At 41.7% G+C, this 12,070-nt stretch overlaps 1 protein-coding gene across 2 annotated transcripts; it reads right to left on the reverse strand.

Moving 5' to 3' along the window:
* Positions 1-489: 489 nt before the first annotated feature.
* On the reverse strand, positions 490-10,979 carry AKAP4 (A-kinase anchoring protein 4). 2 transcript variants are annotated; one of them, XM_032756347.2, is made up of 6 exons: positions 10,830-10,979; positions 8,357-8,452; positions 7,263-7,313; positions 6,609-6,710; positions 2,025-4,157; positions 490-819 (listed from the first exon to the last, which is right to left on the reverse strand). In XM_032756347.2, exons 1-6 carry the CDS (start codon positions 10,854-10,856, stop codon positions 664-666), a joined length of 2,565 nt encoding a protein of 854 aa, XP_032612238.1. In that variant the 5' UTR covers positions 10,857-10,979; the 3' UTR covers positions 490-663. The 2 variants fall into 2 exon arrangements, with proteins under 2 accessions (XP_032612238.1, XP_032612239.1); XM_032756348.1 differs by lacking the exon at positions 10,830-10,979 and adding an exon at positions 10,196-10,338.
* Between the last annotated feature and the right edge of the window lie 1,091 nt (positions 10,980-12,070).

Raw genomic sequence — 12,070 nt, forward strand, 5'->3', positions numbered from 1 at the left:
ACAAGGAAATCTCATCAATTGAAGGAAGTTCCTTATGAGGAAGCTTTATTCACACACAGGAGAGGATCAGATCCCATTGTAGTTCTGGGTAGTATTTAGCTATGTGCAGTGAACACTTTTGAGGGATGTGTGTGTAGCAAGGCAGGGTAATGGGTATACACTTCCTTCAACTAAACCAAGAAAGCTGTATCCTTGGGATTAGAAAGGGGATTATCAAGTTAGTTGTGCAGTTCAGGGAGAAATAGGAAGGCCACAGGTGGGAAAACTCTAAATAGACTGTGAATTGAGATTATTTGGACAAACCAGATTACTTAGGGACCTTGACATGGATTATATCCCTGTGTCCTCGGTGCTCAGAAAATAAGCCAGGGTGAGATCTGAATACAACTCCAACACTGTATCACCATTCCTGGAAAATGAGCCAATTCCCTTCTCTTGTCTTGGAAATAGCTGATCAAAAAAACAATGACACATTTATTTTTATTTTTATTTTTATTTTCTTTCCCAGTTTGTTGACACCTCTTACATTCACAGGCAACTGCTCAAGTGTATTGGGAAATACAGTTGTGTATTGTGCAGTTGACTGGCCTGATGGTGGGGGTGCTCTGGCTGGGATGGAATGCTGCTAGGGGGGGCTAAGATGAAGAGGAGTCAAGGATCAGCTCACAGGTTAGCAAGCAGCCAGTCCAGCAACTGTTTCCTGGCCACCTTTCCCACAGCTTCATCCAGTTGCCATTCCTTGGCAAACTTCATGACCTCTTGAAGAAGACCTCCTACACTGTACCCTTTCTCTGCTGCTTTAGCTGAAACCTGAGGAAGCTGTGGGGAAAACAGAGCTAGTGTGAGTTACGTGATGCTTTTTGGAGGAAAGACCTGCTGGACAAAGTGAACTAACACCCTTCTACCACCCAACGCCTTCAACCCCTAACCTCCTCACCCACACCCACCACCTTCCCGCCCATGATTCTAGGATTAGGGTACAGCATGTCATAGATCCAGTACTAGAGGCTGCTGACACATCTTTCCTTTTCCCTTGAAACTTCTCTAATGACATAGATCAAAATGCCAAAGATACTTTCTTTTTTGAGCTTCAAAAACACACTCTGAAATTAGTTGTGTTCATTAAATACTTTTCACCAGATGCTGGACCCTTCAGTTAGTCTGTGCTGATTGCTAGGTCAAGGTTTGGGGTTGCCTTTCCCCCACCTCCCTAAAAAAGTATGAGACTTGGAGTAGGGAGGATTGTCTAGCCTTGGCTCCTGGACTGAAAATAACTTTGTTAAGTATTTGATGTTTCTGGAATCCATCTAATGCAGGAAACTCAGCTGTCAGATAGGTGTGTGTGTGGGTGTGTGTGTGTGTGTGTGAGAGAGAGAGAGAGAGAGAGAGAGAAAGAGAGAGAGAGAGAGACAGAGAGAGAATGTGCATCTGTATAAATGTATGAATGCTGGCCTCCATGGAATCTGAGGAGCAGGGCCAGGACTAGGGTCAGGCAAGTGAGGCACCTAGGGCATAAAATTTATGGCGACAGGACTCTCAGGACTTGCGGGACCCATGAGTTTGGGGGAGGAGCATAGGGAAAATAGTAAGAGACAGGTTTCAAACTGTTTCTGGTAGGTCAAACACAAAATTAGTCCATGATACTTCCAACACCTCAAGAGGTAGCGAGGGACTCCATTTTCCTTTTTTGTTCCCTCCTCTCTAGAGTACTTTGGGGGATCTGAAAACTCAAAACATAAGACTTAATCATTCCCCAATGTTTTATCAAATAGTTTGTCAAAAGGGCCACTGACGAAATGCGTTAATCTCACTCTCCTCCTCTTGGTGGAAATGCACAGGCCTTGAGGTGTCCACTTAGCTAGTGGTTCACCATTTTTGTGTCTTTTTATGAGGTGAAAGTAATTCATGAAGCACGCGGTAAAGAATAGACTTGAAACTGGAATGATCTTGGGCTCTAAGTACAATGCTGCCTCCCTGCCTCTGCCCATTCCAACTTTTTTCTTGTGCCTTAATGCATTACTTACCTTTTCCAGTTGTCCATCCTTATCTCCCATGAAGTAGAGCATGGGCACGTTAAACTGGGAGGCTGCAATCCACTGCAGGACAGCCTGGAGCTGCTTCTGCAAGCTATTTGTAGAGCACTGATTATTGACAATTACTTCATGTCCAAGAGAGTCTTGATAGTTCTGTGGCATTGCACCACTGTGAATGCATCTGGTGCCCCTGAAATTGGGCTTATTTGCCGAGGCTGCTTGTTCTTCCAACTCGGCAAGGGCTGCCCCATCGTTGCTATACTTAGCCATGATAAGGCAGAGCTTCATCACAGATTCTACCAGTTTATCTATAAATTGCCAGTTCACTTGCTTCATCCCACTGATACAGTCAAGTTCTTGATGCTCCTGGCATTGTTCTTCCCCTTTGTCAGATCTCTTGGACATGGAAGCTGCTTTGCTTGCCATGGGCTCAGAATGCTTGTTCTCACCTTCGCATGGATCCTCACATTTGAAGGGGTTCTCATTAAGCAGTTTCTGAATCAGCATTAGAACGATGTTTGACATATCCATTTTCTGGGAGTCCAGGTGTTGGTTCTCCTTTTGACAGGTGGATGGTCCAGGGGCTCTGTGAGATTCTAGTTGTTTCGCTGAAAGTGCTTTGGCACTTTGACCACCTCCACACTTTTCATATTGAGTACTCTGAGCCATATAGCCCATGGTGGAACCAGGACAGTCTTCTTCACATGTATCTTTGCCCTTAGTCTGCTGAGTCAGATGGTACTGGATCAGCTTAAGGGCAGAGATAATCAGGTCCTTGGCCAGTGAATCTGTGGAAGCATTGATCTTTTCTCCTTTCTCATCTTTACTGCTGCATGCTTTGGTAGCCACCTTGCATGGGTTTCCTTGCTTTTCGTTCCAGATGGTCAGGCCCTCCTTGAGAATGTGTTCACCGACTTTCTCAGCACTAGTCAGTGACTTGCATGGGTCTGATTTCATTTTGTCTTTGTCCCTCCCTTTCGTTTCAGCTTTCATGGTGGAGAATTCAAGACTCTGGTTCCTGCATTTGGGATCATGGGACCCAGCTTTTAAAGATGCATATGACAGACGCTGAGACTCAGTCTCCTTCTCCTCACCAATAAGGGCACTGACCAAGCGCTTCAGCATGGCCTCCATGATGTCTGTAGCATTTTGTTTCCACTGGTTGAACAGATTTCTCTTGACAGCTGAGACAAAGTCTGAGTCAGTCATCAGGACCCCAGTAATACTATGCAGGTTCTTCATGCAGGAATCAATCAAATCGGACACAATCTCCTTGGTGTGCCTTAGCAACACCCTCTTCAGGACCACACATGCTGGAACTGGCTTCCCAGAGCTGTGCACTTTCAAGGTCTTCATGACAGAGACCATCATGTCAGATGCCACCTGATTTACATAAACCATGAGCCCCTTGCTGATGGAATCTGCAAATTCTTTGCTGTCTCTCTGGGACATCTGTTTGTCTCCACTTTTGCTCTTGTTGGATAATTCACTACATAGAAAGCTTTTCTGGCCACTTTCCCTGGACTCCTCTCCAGTGCCACACATTTCTGCAGTGGTCGTTTCCACAGCTTCATGGGCCATTTCAGAAGCAATCTTGCTCGCAGCACTTCGGGGACTGATTCTGTCTTTGTTCCCAGGGGATGGACAGATTGAATGATGAAGGCATTTGCTTTTACCTTCCAACATCTCCTTGATTTCCTTATGGGGCATCTGGATTATCAGAGAACATAGTCGATTGACATAGAAGGAAAGGTCATCTATAGAACGTTCTCCATCAGGGGAAATGACTGCTCTCTGAGTGCTAGGAGGTTTGGCTGGAGGAGCTGAAGGACTTTGATTATTGTTGGTGTTTTTAGCTGCTGTCATTTCTAGACAGAGGTTTTGAGGTCTCTTCATCAAATAATCTATGTTCACTTGATCAGCATAGACACTGTAGCAGTTCTCAGAGGATGCTCTGTGATATTCGCCCTCTGTGTTTCCTACTTTATGTTTACAGGTAGAGGTTGAGGGGCTCAGTGCATGTTGGAAACCCAAGGCATACTTCTGGAGATCACTGAGAAGCCAGTTGAGGACACTTACAGGATCAGAGGGAGCTTGTTTGAAAAGGCACACAGATCCCTCCATCTAAAAAAAGAAGAAGACCTATCCATAAGAGTTTGGGTAGGCTACTTCTTTCCCTTATTTTATATAGAAGATGTATCAGATTAGGGGTTTGACCTTTTAGAGTTTGTATGGGAACATAACATCCAGTTATATCCATTAGTACACATTCAAGCAGAAGTGGCAGCAACAAAAGTCCAAAGTATATACATGTGTATACTTTATACAAGTGTTATCAATATATGTCTGCCAACTCATATGAATATGTTGTATCTCAATGTGTCAAAAATGTGTCAATGTGTCTGTTATGTATGTATATATGCATGGAAATATAGCAGTTCACATGAGTGAACATCTCAAAGATGTGAGAAGGTGCCATTCTGTATTGTTAGTGTGTGAAAATGCACCTCTGTGTGTGTGTGCATATGTGTGACTATGTCTAAGCATGTGTAATAATGTGTTGACATCATTACCTATTGTATATGTCTACTGTATAGGCTGACATGTGCATGTTAGTATGCATATTTGTACATGTGTGAATGTCAAAATATGAGTGTCTGTGTCAGTGTGTCTCTGAATATGTAAATGAGCAAGTGTCAATTTGAGTAATCTGCATATATGTGTGTAATATAAATTCACTAGTATGTATCATGCAGCTATAAATGCATTTATGTATGTTAAAGCATAAATTCACATATTAACATACACATTCATTAATATAATAGATGCAATTTTAATATATTAATGTATATGTATGTTAAAACACGAATATGTGTAAACAGATGATTGTATAATGACTATGTATGTTCATAAATTGGGTGTCAATTTATGCTATATTTATATGTTATGTCAATGCTTGACCATGTGTATGTCAATGTTGTACATACCCTGGTATTTGAGTATGTGTGTGAGTAGGTGTGTTATTGCATTTGTGTCAACAGTGTATGTATCAATACAAACAAGTGTGTTAGTAAATATGTGTCACTTAGTGTAAGTTTGTGTGTATGTCAGCATGACTGTGTATGACCATATATGTCTTTGCATAGTTATGTATATTTATAAGTGTGTATACCAATAACTGAGTCTGTACGGTCACTATGTTTTGATCAAGTCTTATGCATGTAATGTGTGTGAATGTATGTTCACGCATTGTGTAATATGGGTGTTTATGTGTGTCGTGTGTGGGCATGTCACTGCATCTGACTCTGTATGACTTTGTATATCTTTTTATATGTGTGTCATTGTTTATGATCAGTTTAAGTCTGCTACATCAATGCTTGTGTGTGTCAATATCAAATGTAGCCAAGCATGTATTTATCATTGCTTGTATAAATTGTTTTCTGTAAATGTATATAAATGTATACATTGATGTATCATTTTGTATAAATTTATATGTGTATATCTATGCCTGTGACTGTGTATGCCCATGTCCAGATAGGTGTATATGTACTATATACACATATTCCACCCAACACTAACTACCAAGCCCTCTGCTCCTTCTATTGCTTCATCTCCTCTTTTTTCACTGAATTTCTGGAAATGTGAGGTCATGATAAAGTCAACTTTTTGCAAATGAGCTTAAGTTACAATCAAGTAGATCTGCATTGTATGTAGGAAACATGGGCTGCTTTTTCAAAAATTAATGCCAGGTATAATTGATCCCTTTCTTAAGACTCCAAAATTGAGTTGGCCATACCCAAGTAAACTGAAAACTCTTTGGATACTGTAATGTAAACTTGTTTTTCCTTCCTTGAGGGCCACTCTTTCACTCCAAAGGAGTCTGGGGTCAGAAATAATGTTTTGGTTATAATATGAGCCTAGAGACACAGAACAAGAAATATTTGATTCCTTTGCATTAAAGTCAAATATCCTGTCCTATTACCAGCCACTCCAGGCTTGTAGGCATGAGAGAGTGACTTGTTGTATGCTCCAGTGCCCTCCCAAAGCCAGGACCCTAACAGATATAATTTTGGATACTTAAACAAAACCAAAAGGAGTTGTATGTCACAGTGGCATGCAAGTCTAATTGCTTCTAACTTTAAGCTTCTCAACAGCCTAGGTAATCTCTTAGACAACAGGGTAAGGACGAGGCACTCAAATTCTTGGTGGTTATGGATTGTCTCTGCTCCATACCCCTCTTTCTTCCTTGCTGGATGCTGGGCAATGTGGGGCACACAAGTCCATTACAAGCCAGCGAAGAACATTACAAATAGTCTTGCGTGATTCTGATTGGATGGGTAGCTGGAAATCAGGAGAGGACATTCTGAGCCTCTGTGATTAGTGCCATTATTAAGTACCTGGGTGTTGAACTTACTGTGGTCTTGAACTTAGGCCTGTGTTCTCTAGAATGTCATAGTATTCAAATTGATGAGCCTGTTTGACAGTAGGTGTCTTACCATGTCTGATCCAGAGTCCTCAGACTCATCATTGAGCTCTGAAAATTAGAAGTGGTGGAATCTCAGAGGCTAAGTGTACCTTAGACTGGTCTTTCTTCTCAGCGTCCTTGATCACGATAATCTCTTTTTCTTCCAGACTTCCCAGGTTTAAGTTGCCTTCTGAGCTGGAACCAGCAGCATCCTATGGAATTAAAGGGTGAGATTCTTAAACAGTTACTTTTGGAGATTTCTCCAAGCTACAAGCTGCCCCCCTAGGCTATGACTTCAAATCGTGAGTATTATAACTTCTTTTATCTTTTTTCTTTCTTCAGGAGAGGTAGGCTTGTGAGGCTAGCTAATCTTTGAAGAATGAGACGAAGTTCCCTCCACAAATTACTACTCCCCACTCTGAAGATGCTCACAAAGCCATCAATCTCAAGAACTATATTCATCACCCTTTGGATGGATTTTTTTTAATAAAAAAATAAGAAACAACTTTTCTGACATGCTATCTTCCGTGTTTTATCTCTTTTAGTCCTACCAGCAACTTAAGTGGCTTCTAAAATGAGACTTGATATCAAGAGTGACGGTAAATTCAGAACCAGGGATCTTGGGCTCATGAGAATGCTGGATTTCCCCCAAGTCCCCTCCACCTTTCCCCTCTCTCCCCCAACATTTTCCATTCTTCATACTTCACCGATAATCCTTCTCAGCAGCTTCCCACCGATTCTGACTCTGAGCAGAGAATACGCACCTTGTAATCTTTATCTTCTACATTCAGGGTGGACACATCGACAAAGCATATCTGCATCAAATTAGAAGGGTGAATTTAGAAAAACTCTAGAGAAAGGGGCATAATTTCTCTTTCTTGGAGATGATGATAGCACCTACCTCAGAGGGTTCTTGTGAGGATTAACTGAGACACTATATGGAAAGCATGTAAAAGCAGATTGCCTGGCACATAGTGAGTTAATACTGTGATTATTGTTAGGCAGACAGAATCTTAGCGTTAGTACATTTCTTAAATGAGAATACAAACCTCCTGTCAGAGTGAGGCCCAAGGTACAATATCCACATGTATTAATTAGAAAACTGAGAAGAGAAATGGCTTGCCCAACTGACACAAATGTGGAGCTTGTATTAGAACTCAATTTTCCTGGCTTCCAGTTTAGAGCACTTGCTACTATACTAGTGTTTCTCAAAATTTATTTTATTATCAATAATATAGAATATTTTAAGTAGTGTATGGATAAATATTTCTGCATTTAATAGGTGAATTTTATTGTGCATTAGGGAGAATAAATACTAGAACATCAAACCTGGGATATTATGGATAATATTTCTTAGCATGATTGTAATTTTTAAAATGTAAGTCAATTTTTAAAACATTGTAAAAATACATATTAATTAAATAATAGTATGTGTGGCATTTGAACATGATTGAAGACTGTGAAGCCCTGTGAAATTACTTGAAGTTTGGGAAACAGACCATGAAGCATTTTGCCCTCCTGAGGGGTCCTAAGGTAACATTGTTAGCTAGGCAATATTATTATGACTTAAGAGGTCTTAACTAATAGAGGCTGGTTGCCAGGCAACCACCACTCCTCCCTCAGGCTCCTCCCCAGCCTCCCCTCTCCAGGTCCTTTACATCACACCACACCCTGTCCCTCCCTTGATTTTTATCTCTGTGTGATGTATGAGCACGCTGGTCCCTGACAGACCTTGTTGAGCTTGGTTGCTTGGAGAAGTCAGGGTATCATCGTCCATTAGTTTATCTTGGGCCCCAGGATATCTATACCCATATGCCAATTTTTCCTACTCCTTGGCATGAGTCATTTTTTATCTTACCACTTTCCGGTCCTGATCTTGCTGTCCCTCTGGGTTGTAGAGATCTACCTTGCACACACCCCTGTGGCTGCGTAACCAGTCAATGTCATCAGACATCTGGAAAGAGAAATAAAAGAAAGCTGAAATGCTTATATATGGTTTTTGGAGACCGAGTCAGTTTGGATAAGAATCTCTGGAGGGGTTCTGAAATCCATTTCTGTGTTTCATATATAGGTTTAGGCTAGGAACTGGTGGGGTGAGCAGTGGGGGAAACATTGAGATATTTGAACTTGATGCTCAGGATCATTATCTTTTAGCAAAATCCATAGTCTCCTTTAATTTAGACTCCCCACACCAAGTATTTGGAATCATGAGAGTATGATGACCTGGGAATCAAATTCAAAAGGAAATGTAGTGACTTTGGGGATTACATTTAGTGATTTACTTCTACCCAACTCTACTAACTAAATCTCTCTGATCTCCACATTTCTTTACCCCCCGAGTACCTTCAAAAACTCCAGCTCACGTTACCCCCTCTAACTTAATTCTAGCTAACTCCAGTTCAACCAGTCTTTCCCATTACACTAAAGAAAGTGAAATTAGATAAATAGCTATAACACATCACTCAAAGCCATTGGAAAATACTAAAGTCAATAGCAGTAAATAAATAGCCCTTTTATTAAAACAACATATACAATTTCAATATATAAAACAAGATTTTGAATGCTGAGAAAACCCAGTCTAATAACCATCAATATAACACCGAGAGACAGAAATCTGAGGGAAGACCAGACCCTGATCCAATAGGATCAAGTTTAATTTATTTTAGAAAGAAAAAATAATCTCTGCCAACTTCCTTCCACCATCACCCCCCACCACCGCCTCCCAACACAGTCTGGAACTAAAAGTAAAAAGGAAATGACAGAAGCCAGTGACTGATTTTTGCTACGTAAGACCTGAGATTTATGCTCAGAACACACAGTTAAGAGCTCAGTAGACTTGTTTTTGGTATTTGGGGCTTGAATTTGATTTCTTTTTAAATTTTAATAAGAGAAATCCTTTTTGCCAAGTATTAGAGGGCTGTTGAATTCCCCCTCTGACCCTCCCCACTCCCGCTCTCTCCCCTTCCTCCTCCTCCCTTTCCTTCCTCCCCTTCTCTCCCTTTCTCCCCTCCCTCCCTTCTCCCCTCCCTTTCTCTTTCTCCCCCTTCTCTTTCTCCCTTCCTCCTTCTTTCCTTCCACCCCTTCTCTATTCCCCTACAGCATATTAATAATAGCTATTCTCTAATGGCTATCCTTTCACATGATAATACTACATTCCTGCTCTTTACCATCCCTGCCTCCAACCAAGACCTTTTTTTTGAGACGGAGTCTCGCTCTGTCGCCCAGGCTGGAGTGCAGTGGCGCAATCTCGGCTCACTGCAAGCTCCGCCTCCCGGGTTCACGCCATTCTCCTGCCTCAGCCTCTCCGAGTAGCTGGGACTACAGGCGCCCGCCACCACGCCCGGCTAATGTTTTGTATTTTTAGTAGAGACGGGGTTTCACCGTGGTCTCGATCTCCTGACCTCGTGATCCGCCCGCCTCGGCCTCCCAAAGTGCTGGGATTACAAGCGTGAGGCACCGCGCCCGGCCCAACCAAGATCTTTTTGAACTCTTCCTTCAGGAATCTCTGTGAAACCTTGAAAAAGTTATAGGAAAAGACTCACTCTGAAGAGGGAGTTTCTTTTTTTCCAAGAGCTACATAGAGAACACTAGCCTAGTAAAAAAAGAGGTGGAGGCAAAGAGTCCCTCATGTGATTCAGAAACAGCCTAGGTCCAAGTCCAAAAGAACTGTGAAAAATAAAATTTATGAACTCATTACCTTGATGATGAAGTTCTTTTAGACGTTTGGCTGAAAACGTGACACCCAGAAGGGAGATGTGCCCCTTTAGGTGGAACTGAGAAGTGCCAAGTTCTTGGGCACCTGCAGTTGGCTGCCACCCCTGTCAGCTGTTGGACCAGACTGAGGGGCCAGGCTTTCCCCTGCTGCCTCTGACCCTGGGGTGTGGCAACAGAGTTTGTTGGGTCACAATGCCTGAAACTGTCACAACCTAAGCAAAGGTGAGCATGTTGGCAAACTCAGTAACCTATTCCCATCAAAAGCACATCAGGCTGCCTGTGGTGGGACAAATTTGTTCTGTTATCTCTATGAGGGTACACGCCATTTTTCTCACATTTTCTCTGGCTCACAGTCCATCAAGATATCCCTTCTCTTTTCATTTCCTGCTAGACCTTCAGAACAATCTAATCATATCCCTACTAGAGAATCAGAGTTATGTTGCAAGAGATCTTTAGATTTACATAGAAACAGAGAAATGTTGATCAAAATCTTTTCTGGGTATCCCAAATAAAAGTATGAAAATAGAAACTTGGAGGCTGCCTTAGCAGCTTCTGTAGTTTCGCCTCACCATTAAGATGCCCCCTTAGCTAGTCAAAAAGAAGTCAGATGTCCCTACCATTGTAGTACCAGAGTAGGCCATCATGTAGGACCCTGGAATGATGTTTTCTTGTCGATTTGGATGCTGTGATGACTCTTCCAGTCTGCCTCAAGATACTGCTTTTTTCTTCAACTCTCCATGCCCTCCTACAGACTTGACTGCCAGCTGGTACCAGAGTTACCTCTTCATGACATCACCGTTTCTATAGAGAACAGTGACAGCACAAAGTTGGAGGGCTCTAAGGATTCTGTGTGCTCTAAGTGGTCTAGCAGGCTCTGACCTTCCCTATGAGAAATAAGTTGTCCAGAGAAAGGCTGATCTAGTTGAGACAGGGTCTGTCTTTTACAGACTCCTTAGGCCATGAAAAGACTTAAGCTCCACTTAATCTTTTCAATTTGGCCAGTGCTGGTTCATTGGCTACAGTATGTGTTAGAGATTTATCCGTTACACTTTGAGATGTCTTCATCTCATCTTACTGAGTTTAGCCCCAGTTTGGAAATATTATCCCACAACCAAATGTCTCTCCCTGTGCCCAAGTCTCATCTTGTCTTTCCTTGTCTTTTCTCCACGTCTCCACTTTAAAACTGCATGCATGTAAATAAATGCATCTGAATTAACAATCAGTTGAGATGATCCCCTAAAAGAGTTCCATATTCTTGGTTCTACCTCCATTTATTCTTTTTCCTGTTGCCCCTGAGATTGCATCTCTAACTCTGCTATATGATTTTGATCCTGTTAGTTTATGGTGTCAAAGAGAAACAGAGCCTGGAATTTGTTAGAGGCAGCAAGACAGATTTTATTCAGGCCAGTGCAGTAGAGGAGAGAGACTTCTGATGAACAGATCTCAACTCCACCGACACAAAAGGCAGGGTGTGCTAAAGAAAAGTACCGAAGGACATTGAGTGGGGGTGAGCTTGGTCAATGTATAGGGGCATCTGTGTTTGCTAATGGGTGCTTATTAAAGTTAGGTTCCCTATGTTCATAATGTCAGGTTTATAAAGAAAAACATAATTAAGAACTATAAAGAAAGAAATTAAATAAACAAAGTAAAATAAAAAAAAGAAAAGAAAAGAAAGCTAAGCTCCTACCTTCCCATAGAGACAGGGAGACATGTCTCTCCCTTTTTCTTGATCATTACATTACAAAGAGATGGCTTCCAGGTTGTTGAGGAAGACAGTCCTGGGTTGTAGAAGATACATCTTAAAAGAAGAGAGAAAGAATTTACAATTGCAAGTTTTCTAAAGTACATGCTGTAAGGA

Source organism: Hylobates moloch, unplaced genomic scaffold (genome assembly GCF_009828535.3).
Source record: "Hylobates moloch isolate HMO894 unplaced genomic scaffold, HMol_V3 SCAFFOLD_7, whole genome shotgun sequence".
Classification (NCBI taxonomy): Eukaryota; Metazoa; Chordata; class Mammalia; order Primates; family Hylobatidae; genus Hylobates; species Hylobates moloch.

Coding starts and splice junctions, on each gene's coding strand:
- AKAP4 (XM_032756347.2), bottom strand. CDS start 10,856: ATGATGGCCTACTCTGGTACTACAATG. Junction 8,453..10,829: donor CCTACTCTGGTACTACAATG/GTAGGGACATCT, acceptor TTCTCTTTCCAG/ATGTCTGATGACATTGACTG. Junction 820..2,024: donor AGGATGGACAACTGGAAAAG/GTAAGTAATGCA, acceptor TTTTCCCCACAG/CTTCCTCAGGTTTCAGCTAA.